Below are 13,402 nucleotides of genomic sequence, written 5' to 3' on the forward strand. Positions count from 1 at the left end.
AAAAAATCTACAATTTGCCATGGACTTTTTCAGTATTTTTTTTTTTTTTTAAGAAATGTGATTTGTATAACTATACATATTTTTAAAATAGGGAAGAAAATATTTGAAGTAAATTTACTATGCTGATTTTATAGCAACCATCAAAGAAACAATCAACTTCCTGGGCGGGACCTTGCTGATGGTAACAGCTTAACAGAGCTGCTCCCGAGTTCCTGGTCGCGTTATCTGTCTAGACATCTGACAGGTACCTTATCCTTCAGGCAAGAAGGGAAGGAGAGAGATCCAGCTGGCAAAGTGCCTTTTTGATCTTTGCAGCTTTTATGTCTGCGAAGAGAGGGGGGGCCAGCCGAGGCTGAATCATCTCCGTGCCGGAATCTACAGCTGTTTTTTTACAGCCCAAAGTAAGATCCCCCCACTTAGAACAACATTTGAACTATTTGATTTTAATACAAGCAGAGCCCATATCTGAGAACTTCATTTACTTATTTAAATCCTAGCTTCATTTTTTTACAAGATCTTCCTTCGTTAATTTGGCTATTTAAAAAAGCCTTTAAAATGGCGACTGTGAATTCTCCGTAACAATGCTCACCTTCTTAATCTTCTTGCAAAGAACAGCTATAAAACTTCAAAGGAAGGGAGTGATTCATCATTCTGTCTTATAGCCGGCCAGCAGATTTTTATTAATTAGTTTCACTTCTGCAAGATTCTACAAGACCTTTTTTTTCTTATCAACTTTGCTAATATATATTTCTAATATAAAGAAGTCTAAAATGGCGTTGAATATGCTGAGCTGTTTCGTTACAATGTTTTTTCTGAAACCTTCTGAAAAGTCCTAAGGAGTTAATAAAGGGGTGATTTAATACCTCTTTTCATAGCTGCATAGCAGGCCAGTAGAGTTTGATTAATTGCTTGAAGATAAGACTTGGAATGGCCTCAAAACTAAATCCTGGTCTGAAACCCCCTCCTAGAAGTACATCCCCAATACCTGGCACAAAGTCGCAGCCTCCACCCTCTATGCCCCCTACTGGAGATTTGCTAACGAAAGAACTTTTTTTGGAAACTTTTAGAGATTTTAAAGAAGAGATAAAAGAGGAGATAAAAGAACTTAAGGCGGACTTGTATGATAAAATTGATGCTAGGATTGCTAACATGAAAGATGATATGCTGGGACTTGTAACTGTACTGACAGAACATGTTTCTGGAATTGAAGATAGCCTAGAAGATCTTAACGAAGCCAATACCAATCTGATATCCAAAACTGAGGTGGTGCAACAAAAAGTTGAAAACGCTGAAAGACAAATTATACAGTACAGGTAGATGGAGGTGGCATTAAGAGTAAGGGGGTTGCGTGAGGATAAACAGGAGAACTTGAAACAGATTCTTTCAGAAGCTTTTGATTGTCTGGTGGGAAGACCGGGGTCTAACTTTGACTGGCAGATCGATAAAGCTTATTGCGTTAATTCTTGGGTGGCAAAACAGAAACAACTCCCCCGAGATGTAGTTATATATTTCACTACAAGAGAGCTCAGAAACATGATATTACAAGAGTCCTATAACATTAGGCTCCAAATTGGGGACGAGGATTTGACTGTTTTGAAAGAAATACCACCTCAAATGCTAAGGGCCAGGAGAGACTATGCTTTTTTTAGTGGAAGAACTCAGAAACCGTCAGATACAGTACAGATGGGACGCACCATTTGGTATTATATTTACATTTGACAGGCAAAGATATTGTCTCAACTCTGTATGGAAAGTTCGAGATTTTTATCACAATATTTTGAAGGCGGTACACCCTGCACCATCTGGATCCAGAGAAAGACCACAAGAAGGACAAGACAGACAGCAAACCACACAGCTACCAGACAAGGTGTACCATCTCCCATCCCTAGAAGGGCAAGGTGTTACGGAACAAAGACCTAGCCGTATGACTACCAGACGAATGGAAAAACAAGCTAAAAGGCAACAACCTCAACAATCACCGGCATCGATCAAGGAGTTACAGCAACAAGCTCAGAAGCCGTGGGAGGAGCTAGGCCAAAGGTTAAACAGGCCATGCAGGAGGCTCTAAAAAAGCTTCAGGTAACCAAAGATGACAACTAAGATTCTAACATGGAATGTCAATGGATTGAATTCTCCACAGAAGAGAAAGAAAATATTTCACTATCTTAAACAGTTTAAGAATGATATAATTTGTTTGCAAGAAACTCATATCAAATCAACTGATCAAAAATATTTGATTAACCCAAAACTTGGTCAACATTTTGTAGCTTCTGCTAGGGAAAAGAAAAATGGTATAGTTGTATACTTAAGAAAAGACATCAAAGCTGAATTAATTGAAGCAGATCCCTTTGGAAGATATATTGCGTTAGATCTAATCTTAGAAGGGAAAAAGACATTACTTTGGGGAATTTATGCTCCTAATCAACAGCAAGATGGATTCTATAGAAATCTTCATGCTAAATTAGTACAGTGGGACTATAGGTCTTGTATACTATTGGGTGATTGGAATGGTGTGATAGATACTAAAAGAGATAAGAAGGCTTCTCGCCCAAATACTAAGATGCGAGCAAAGCTACCCAAACCTTTTTTTGACGATGGACGACTTTGAATTGAGAGATATTTGGCGAGAAAGAAATGCAGAGGAATATGATTTCACCTTCTTTTCTGATAGACATCAATCCCTTTCAAGGATTGATTTTATACTAATCACTAATGATTTGCTTTCTAGGGTGAAGAAGACAAAGATTGCAGCTAGGGTCCTTTCGGATCATAACCCAGTTTGGATGGAATTGGGAAGGGCAGTGCAGACGAGATGGTCTTGGAGATTGAATGAAAACTTATTTAGATATGAAAAGTATATTAATGATTGTAAAAAATTGTTAACCGAATACTTTGTTTTGAATATGAATAAGGGTACACCTATGGAATTCGTATGGGATGCAAGTAAAGCGTATATGAGAGGAGTGCTGATGAATATAAATAAAACACATAGATATAAACAAGGGTTAAAACGAACAGAATTGGAAGAGGAAATTAAGAGGAAAGAGTTGGAGTTAACAGTGAATCCAGGTGATACAAAGGTTAAGGAAGCAATCACCATATTAAAATCTCAATTTGACATGTTGATCTCTGACCAGGTAGCCACTAGTTTATTATATGCAAAACACAATACTCTTTGTAACGCAAACAAACCTGACAGATGGTTAGCTTATCAGATTAGGAAAAAAAGGAAAACTCGAAATATATCTAAACTGATTTACAGAGGGAAGGAGGTGTTTCAACAGGAGGAGATTCAAAAGGCATTTCGGGAATTTTTTACAGAATTGTATAAAGGGGATAAAATTAATGGTTTAGATATAGACAAATATTTAGATAAAGAGAAAATACCCTCAGTTAGAGATGAGCACAGGCAAAAATTGAACCAACCAATTACCTTGGGGGAAATTTTGCAGGTAATTAAGCAATTAAAGTTAGGGAAAGCACCAGGTACAGATGGTTTGACAGCGGTTTACTATAAAAATTTACAGTTAGAAATGGTAGAATCTCTTAGAGAATTATTTAATAAGATTCAAACGGAAGGTAAGGTGCCTCCATCTTGGAAGACAGTGTTTATATCTTTGATACCCAAAGAAGATCAAGATACTACCCAACCAAAAAATTATAGACCTATCTCATTACTTAATGTAGATTATAAAATTTTTACTAAAATACTAGCAAATAGGTTAATGCTGGTTATTCAACAACTGATACACACCGACCAAACAGGTTTTATACAGGGGAGACATGAAAAGTAACGTTAGATTAATTATTAATGCATTAGAATATTTGGGAAAGAACAACCAAATTCCTGCTGCGTTCATATTTTTGGATGCTGAGAAGGCCTTTGATCGAGTTAACTGGCAATTTCTGTTGAAGATATTGCAAAAAATGCAGATAGGAGATAGCTTTTTACAGTCAATTAAAGCAATATACCAACAGCAAACAGCACAAATCATAGTCAATGGAAGTTTAACAGACTCTTCAAATTGGAAAAGGTACAAGACAGGGCTGTCCTTTGTCCCCACTACTGTTTATTATAACTTTGGAAGTATTGTTGAATAAAATACGGGGCTTGGAGGGTCTAAAAGGGATCAAGATTAGGCAGCAAGAATACAGAGTGCGCGCTTTTGCGGATGATCTGGTCATAATATTGGAACAACCGAAGGAATCCAGTATGGTTTTAATGAATATGATTAATCAATATGGTCAAGTGTCTGGTTTTAAAATAAATTTAGGAAAAACAAAAATATTAGCTATAAATATGAATACTAAACAAAAGGAAGAACTAGGAGGGATGCTAGGATGTGAGGTAGTCAAAAAAGTCAAATATCTTGGAGTTAATATTTTAACTTCAAATGGGAAACTATATAAGCACAATTATGAACCACTTTGGCATAGTATACATATAGATATGAAAAAATGGGAGAAATTGCACTTATCTTTGCTGGGTAGGATAGCGGCAGTGAAAATGAACATCTTACCAAAATTTTTATTTCTCTTCCAAATGTTACCTATACTTTAAAAAGAGCCAAGGTGGCGCAGTGGTTAAATGCAGCACTGCAGGCTACTGCTAGATCAGCAGGTCAGCGGTTCAAATCTCACCGGCTCAGGGTTGACTCAGCCTTCCATCCTTCCGAGGTGGGTAAAATGAGGACCCAGATTGTTGGGGGCAATATGCTGACTCTCTGTAAACCGCTTAGAGAGGCCTGAAAGGCCTATGAAGCGGTATATAAGTCTACTGCTATTGCTATTAAAAAAAAAAAAAAAGATGCGAATCTTTTAGAATGGCAGAAGGGTATTAACAAATTTGTATGGGCAGGAAAGAAGCCGAGGGTAAAGATGAAAATAATGCAAGATGTACGCGAGAGAGGAGGCTTGAAATTACCTAACCTAAAACTATGTTATGATGCAGTGGCGCTATCTGTAATTAGTGATTGGACTCATTTAACTAACGAGAGAATATTGAATATTGAGGGACATGATCTGGTATATGGTTGGCATGCTTACCTGTTATTCAACAAAAAACTGGACAAGAATTTTAAAAGTCATATTTTAAAAAATGCTTTACTGCGGGTCTGGAAAAAATACCAATATAAATTAAATGACAAGATACCCATGTGGGCAATTCCTAGACACGCAATTGAAAATATGAATATAGCACAAAAACAGGATAGAATTACCTACAGACAGCTTCTCATTTTGGAAAGGGGGGGTACTACAACTAAAATCTTTAGAGGTATTAAAAGAGGAGAAGGTAGTTCAAACATGGTTCCAGTATGGGCAATTACAGGCCAGGTGGAAAATAGATCAAAAAATTGATTTTATCCAAGTTGAGGATAATCTGTTTAAACAAATAAGAGATCAAAGTTTAATGCATATAAAGAGGATATATAATGTATTAATACAGATAGATTCGGAAACAGAATTAGTTAAAGACTGTATGATAAAGTGGGCTCAAAATATTGAAGAACCAATAATGTTGGATACATGGGAAAGAACCTGGGTAAGAAATGTGAAATTTACACAAGCTGAAAACCTGAGAGAAAATTTTTATAAGATGTTCTATAGATGGCATTTAGATCCTAAAACGCTGGCTTCTATGTATCCGGATTTACAGCCTAAATGTTGGAGATGTGGTTCTCTCGATGCTACATATTTTCATATATGGTGGACCTGCCAAAAGGTTAAGGCATTTTGGATAAAAATATGGTGGATTATGCAAAATATTTTTAAAAGAAGGATAAAGTTTACTCCTCAGTTATTTTTACTAGGTATAAATACTGACTTTACAGTGGTAGAGACTAACTTGATTCTGCACCTAATAACGGAAGCAAGACTGTTGGTGGGGCTTGGCGTTATGCCTGATACCCTTGCCCGCAGTTCGGCGGAGACCTTAGTCACTACTTGGAACTCAGTAGTGTCTGAGGCTCTCCACCGAATTGCGCCTTTACGGCCGATCCGCAGCAGTGGATCCAGGAGGGCTCCTTGGTTTACCGACGACCTCCGGGAGATGAAGCGCCAAAAGAGACGCCTAGAGCACTGCCGGAGGGCCAGTAAATCTGAGTCAGACCGAGCACTCTTAAAAGCCTGCATTGGACCATATCTATCGGCATTACGGACAGCCAAGAACAACCACATTGCCGCTCTGATAGCGTCCGCTGAGTCCCACCCTGCCGCCTTGTTTAGGGTGACCCGCTCCCTCTTAAATACGAGGGTTGCGGGGAACCCCTTACAAGGTAGAGCAGAGGAATATGTCCAGTTCCTCGCGGACAAAGTTGCTCGGCTTCGGATGGACCTGGACTCCAATTGCGCAGAGCCAGCCGAGGTACCGGGGGAAGGTCTTGAACGACATCTCTGGACTGATTTTCAACCTGTTGCTCCTGATGAAGTGGCCATGGGAGTGGTGAGCGCTTCCACATGTGTACTGGACCCGTGCCCCTCCTGGCTGGTCGCGAACAGCAAGGAGGTGACGCGGGGCTGGATCCAGGCGGTGGTGAATGCCTCTCTTCGGGAGGGTTTCTTCCCACCGGCATTGAAGGTAGCGGTGGTGAGACCCCTCCTGAAGAAGCCATCACTGGACCCAGCCAGTTTGAACAACTACCGTCCAGTCTCCAACCTCCCCTTCATTGGGAAGGTTGTTGAGAAAGTGGTGGCCTCGCAACTCCGGCGGTCCTTGGATGAAGCTGATTATCTAGACTCCTTTCAGTCGGGTTTCAGGCCTGGCTACAGCACGGAAACCGCTTTGGTTGCACTGACCGATGATCTCTGGAGAGCCAGGGATGGAAGTCATTCCTCCATCCTAGTGCTCCTTGACCTCTCAGCGACCTTCGATACCATCGACCATGGTATCCTTCTGCAACGGTTGCGAGAGGTGGGGGTGGGAGGCACCGTTTTTCGGTGGTTCTCCTCCTACCTCTCGGACAGGTCGCAGTCGGTGTTAGTTGGGGAGGAGAGGTCGACCCCTAGGCCCCTGAAATATGGGGTTCCTCAGGGTTCGGTCCTGTCCCTCCAGCTGTTTAATATCTACATGAAGCCACTGGGTGAGATCATTCGATGGCATGGGATAAAACACCATCAATATGCGGACAATACACAGCTGTATCTGTCCGCCGCGTGCCAACTCAGTGAAGCTGTTGACATGATGTGCCAGTGCCTGGAGGCTGTTAGGGTCTGGATGGGGGTTAACAAGCTTGTACTCAATCCAGACAAGACCGAGTGGCTGTTGTGTTTCCCTCCCAAAAATTTGGTCAATATTCCATCACTCAGGCTGGGGGGTGAAAATCTATGCCCCTCAGACAGGGCTCGCAACTTGGGGGTCCTCCTGGATCCACAGCTGACTTTAGAACACCATTTGTCGGCTGTGACCAGGGGGGCATTTGCCCAGGTTCGCCTGGTGCACCAGTTGCGTCCCTACCTGGACCGGGAGGTGCTCGCAACAGTCACTCACGCCCTTGTGACCTCAAGACTGGACTACTGCAATGCGCTCTACATGGGGCAGCCCTTGAAGAGTATTCGGAGACTTCAACTCATCCAGAACGCAGCCGCGCGAGCGATTGAGGGTGCACCTTGGTACACCAACGTTACACCTATCCTCCGCGAGCTGCACTGGTTACCGATCAGTCTCCGGATACGCTTCAAGGTGCTAGTCGTAACTTATAAAGCCCTTCATGGTATTGGATCTGGGTACTTGAGAGACCGCCTGCTGCCAATTACCTCCCACAGACCCATTAGATCTCACAGGGTTGGCCTCCACCGGGTTCCATCTACCAGCCAATGCCATCTGGCTATTACCCGGGGGAGGGCCTTCTCTGTGGCAGCTCCGGCCCTCTGGAATGAACTCCCCGCAGGGATTCGGACCCTCACCTCTCTCCAGGCCTTCCGAAAAGCCGTCAAAACCTGGCTTTGCCGGCAGGCCTGGGGGTGATGAGTTCCCTCCCCTCTCGACATGTATGGTTGTGCAGCTGATGCTTATTTTTATTATTTGTATTTCGCTTTTATGTTCCCCTTTTTCCCCTTTTGAATTGTTCGTCGCCCTGAGTCCTCCTGGAGAAGGGCGACATATAAATAATAAAATTCCATTCCATTCCATTCCAATACTGGAAGAAGGAAGACTTGTCTACAACTCAAGAATGGACCTTGAAAGTTACAAATTTAGCTGAGATGGCTAAAATATCGGCATATCTTAAAGATCATTCAAATGAGAGATATAAACGAGACTGGAAAAAATGGATTGACTATATACAAAACAAATATGGGACTAAGAAATTCCAGATAGTCTATGCTTAAGATCAGGAATGATTTAAACTGTTCAAAGTTAGCGTAGCAAGACAAAGCTAAGATCAATGTAGAGATGTTATTAACCCTTTTTTTTATTTCTATATTAGAAATAATTTTTATTTCTATATTAAAAATAATTATTTTTATTTAGACTGTGTTTGTTAAAAATCCATACCGTGTACGGGCTCTGGGAAGTCAGGGGGGGAGGGAGGTGGGGTGTCGGGGGGGGGGAGGGTGGGGGGAGGGAGGGATATATACTATGTGTTAGATTTCAATGTAATGCGATTTCACATGTATACTGTTTTTCTTTAATTTCTCTGCAAAAATAGGATAAGTTAAGTACATTGACATATAGTGGAAATACACCAAGGGGAGGAGGAGTGGGATAGAAGAAAGAGGGGTAGAGAGGGCAGGAGAGAGGATGGGAGGGAGGGTGAGAAAGAAGGGAGGGAGTGGATCGGGAGAGAGGAGTGGTAGAGGGAGAGGGGAAGTGGGATAGAGGGGGATGATGGAGGGAAGATAGAAAGTTGGAGGGGGGTGGAAGAAAGAGGTGTACAGATAGTGGAAGAGGTGTATTGGGTTTCTATTTTGGGGGGGTATTGTTGACAAGAGGAATTGCTGCGATTATTGTTTAATGTTGTATTGCTCCGGCTATGCACAGTATATATGTGAGTGTATGAAAATGAAAAAATGGAAAATAAAAACCTTTTACAAGAGCAAAGAAACAATTAAATTCATGGATGCATCCCAATTATTATAATGACAAAATCAAGCCAACCTATCTAAAATAGTGTGCCTAGACTTATAAGCAGCATTTGGCTTGCCATGATTAGACTGCAGTTTATCCTGTTTTCATCCACTTACCATTTTCATCTACTGCAAGTACACTTGCTCCTTTCCCCAGAAGTTCTTGAACTACAACTGTTAATCCATTTCGTGCAGCAACATGTAACGGCCTGTGCAGAAAACCCACAAAGTATGAAAACACTGCAACAAAAAATCAGCAATGTACACAAGGATCAATCTACAGATATCTCTAGTATTTCTTTTTTTGTATCCCTTAGCACTAAAAATTTGGATGCAAAATGTAACAAAAAATCCCAGGCATTTCTAGAGCAGGAAAAAGAACAATTTTCACTTTATTAGAATAAATTATCTAAAAATGACTACATGATTTAAGCATAAAATATTTGTAACAAATAAACATAAATATGAAGCAGATATGTAAATTGCTTGTTGTATGTCTAAAGAGTTAATAGTGAGAATATGAAATTAGTGAATCTATATTGCATGAAATTCAGCAGCTATTTGGATTTCAACCTACTTGTATCTAAATGTTTATTGTTAACACTAATGGTTATATTATTTGCATTAAATGGATTACTTAGTCCAGTTCCCTTATGAAAAAGCACCTTTGGGACAACCATGACTTGGATGACTGAGAATCTCTACAGACATAGATTGCTTAGGTTCAATGACATTGATAAAAGCATTTAAATCCATAGATTTTTAGAATCTGTTTATATACAAAAGTTAATATTAATCTTTTTATTGATTAAATGACACAAAATTATGATTAACTTGACAGCAGAAGGGTTTTCTCTCAGCTATGAGACCAAGAGCACATTAATTAAGGTTAATCTTTCACTACAAAAATATGGTGTAATATTGTGCCAAACAATATTTGCTTACGTCTGCAATGCTGTATTGGTGGCATTGATCAGATTTCTATCTGTAATCTTCTCTAATATTAACAAGGCACTGGTTTCATGACCCTAAAAAGAGACAGAAAGAAAAATTGGTATATTATTTCTCTTTTAAAAAGTAATATTTATTTCTTCAAGGCTTAGAAAACACCAGCTTCTACTCTTGAAACAATCCATAACAAATGTATTTAGTCACATAAGGAACATATAGCTGTAACTTAAAGATGGAGTTTTATTGACAAATATGCAATAATATGGTCTACTAGATAGTTTATTAAATAGAGTTCATGCCTGGCACAAGATTTTTGAATATTCTATATAATACTTCACTTGCCTTTACACTAGTGGCTATATTTCCTGTTTCTAAAAAAATATCTCCCTTCATCCCGTTGAGGTATCATCCTGCTTTTCCTTTTGCCAAATCCAGTGCTAGATATGTTTTATGGAAATTGAATTGATATATAAATAAAATAGTTCAGGAATAAAGTAAATTAAGCTCTTAGATTCTTGTTAAAAATGTGTTTCTCCCTCATTATCTGGTCAGGACCAAGAAATAATCAGAAAAAATCCCTTCTATTCTCATCACATATAATTGTAGAGAAGAAATATTTACTTCCTACTGCAGTTGAAATGGTGTACTGCCACTGCTGGTCTGGAGCAGCTTAATTTATGAGGATAAAATTACAAGAACAGCAGCAGCAATACATCACAGAAGCTTCAAATCAGAAAATCATATATACCTTGCTGCAAGCCAGATGTAGTGCAGTGTTTTTACACTTATCTTGCAAAGTCAGATCAGCTTTAGCACTGCTAACCAATACCTCTGGGGAAAAAATAGAATACTATATTAACTAAAAAGCTAAATTTGTCAACAGCACTTGCATGGTATACATTTATACTCTAAAATTCATTTCTTATCAACAGAGATTCATGACTCTGATTTGTAAATAGTTTGAAAGATTTCTGAATTATTTTTTTACACTGTAATGCTGATTGCTCTTCATTCATACAGTGGATATAGAAATTCTATACAGCCCTGTTAAAATGCTATGTGTTTGAAATGTAAAAAAGTCACACCAAGATAAATTACTTCATAATTCTTTTCACTTTTAATATACCATATAAGCTGTACATTTTAATTGAAAAACAAATTAAAATTAATGAGGAAAAAAAGAATAATGTGGCTCATAGGTGTTCATACCCTTTATAGGGACTAACCAATTACACTCAAACTGATGTTAAATTATAGTCAATACACACCTCCATTCACTTAAATTGACTCTGTTCAAATCCACATAAAGTTCAGTTGTGCTAGTAGGATTTTTCTGACATTTACTCAGTTGTCTCTTACAGCACAAGCCATGGTCTGCAAAGAGCTTACAAAGCATCAAAGCGATCTTATTGTTGGAAGGTATCAGTCGGGAGAAGCATACAATTTTTTCCCCAATGCACTGCATATACCATAAAACACAGTGAAGACTATCATCCACAAATGGAGAATATATGGCACATATATAGTGACCTAATGAAGAATTGGATGTCTCTCCAAAACTGATGAAAAAACAAGAAATAAAACTACTCTGAGAGGCTGGGAAGAGGCCTATAGCAACATTAAAGGAGCTGCAAGAATTTCTGGTAAACACTGGTTGCGTATTACATGTGACAATAATCTCCCATGTTATTCTGGGCTGTGGGGTAAGTTGGCAAGATGGAAGCCTTTTCTTATAAAGAAAAACATCCAAGCCCAGCTAAATTTAGCAAAAACCTATATCAAGTCTGACAAAAGCATATGAGAAAATATATTATGGTCGATGAGACCAAGATTTAATTTTGGGGGCCATAATTCCAAAAAGTATGCTTGGTGCAAAAACAATATTATGTATCACCAAAAGTACACTATACCTACAGTGAAGCATGATGGTGACAATATTATACTTTGGGGGTATTTTTCAAGTGGAACTGGAGGCTTAGTCAGAATGGAAAGAATTACAAACTGTTCCAAATTTCAGTCTATTTTGGCACAAAACCTTCAATCCTCTACTAAAATGTTAAAGATGAATTTCATCTTTCAACATGACAATCACCCAAAGCATACCTCCAGACCAACAAAAGAATTGCTTCACCAGAAGATGATCAAAACTTTGAAATGGTCCAACCAGAGCCAGGATCTGAATTCAATGGAAAATCTGTAAGGTGACCTAAAGAGATTTGTGGACAGGAGATGCCATTGCAATCTGAGGAAGTGGAACACTTTTGTGAGAAAGAGCAGGCAAAGATTTCCAAGACAAGATATGCCATGCTAATAGGTTCCTATCCCAAAAGAATGAATGCTGTCATAAAATCAAAACATGCTCCAACAAAGTATTAGTTCAATAATGTGTATCTTTATGCAACCATTGTATGTTTATTTTTTTCCTTAAAAATTACAATTTGTTTTTCAATTGAGCTGTATAGTTTATATATTGTATTAAAAGTAGAAAGAATTCTGAAGTAATTTATCGTACTTTATTTATATCTCAAAAACCTGGCATTTTAACTGGAACATATAGACTTCCTGCATTGACTGTATAAGTTTCAAATGCCTCTTGAAAGGCAAAACTAATTTAATCCTACAACTAAAATTATGAAACTGAAAAGATAAGAAAAATTAATATTAAGATATATTAAAGGTGCCATGGGGATGATAGTCAGGAGCTATTGTTCACGGCTACCAGAAAGTAGGAACAGAAATAAGGGCTACAAATTGCAACTACACGTAGTTCTTTGTTTATTCTGTCATATGGTCAGCTACCATTCAAAATTATGATAGACTCTGTAATGAGGAGATGAGTTGGCCCCCATCAGTTGCTAGTTCTGATGAAGACGAGCTGGAACCAGGATCATCAGAAAGAGGCATCATGGATTCTCAGGAGCACTCAGAGCCTGATGGCTAAGGAGAATACAATTTCTGGATCATCGAACATCGGGGAAAGCGCCCAACCAGATGAATAGCCACTCGCATGAGCAGAAGAAGTAGAGGTACGGCTGCCACTGGTTAGTGCTGTAGAGTGGCAACAGGCTGCCTTCAATGAAGAACAGCTGCCACACCCACCCAATCAATTGACGTGAAAAGCAAAAAAAAGGGAAGCACAGAGGAAGTTGGCAAAGCTACTTGTGAGGCAGCAATCTCTTCCCTCCTAATGAGAAACATTGCATTTGGAAATATTTAACCAGGTGCATGAGATGGGATGGAGATAGCCATTCATTTTATCAACGCATATTCTTCTTCAGCTCCGTGATTCCAGCACCCAGCTCTTGTGAGTTTGGACTTGTCTTGCTAGTTCTGCAGTTCTTGGAACTGGTATTTGGACTGATCATTTCTGGACTGCCTAGTGGAACTA

The 13,402-nt window shown here is 39.2% G+C and overlaps 1 protein-coding gene across 4 annotated transcripts in view; it reads right to left on the reverse strand.

Moving 5' to 3' along the window:
- Positions 1-13,402, reverse strand: part of ANKRD28 (ankyrin repeat domain 28) — a 95,479-nt gene that overhangs the window by 2,792 nt on the left and 79,285 nt on the right. For all 4 annotated transcript variants that reach the window (XM_032235730.1, XM_032235729.1, XM_032235727.1 and 1 more), the window contains 3 exons: positions 10,763-10,845; positions 10,009-10,091; positions 9,181-9,272 (listed from right to left, as the gene is read on the reverse strand). In XM_032235730.1, the coding sequence (XP_032091621.1) occupies positions 9,181-9,272; positions 10,009-10,091; positions 10,763-10,845 (258 nt within the window). The remainder of the gene's footprint in view (positions 1-9,180; positions 9,273-10,008; positions 10,092-10,762; positions 10,846-13,402) is intronic.

Source organism: Thamnophis elegans, chromosome Z, assembly GCF_009769535.1.
Source record: "Thamnophis elegans isolate rThaEle1 chromosome Z, rThaEle1.pri, whole genome shotgun sequence".
Lineage (NCBI taxonomy): Eukaryota > Metazoa > Chordata > Lepidosauria > Squamata > Colubridae > Thamnophis > Thamnophis elegans.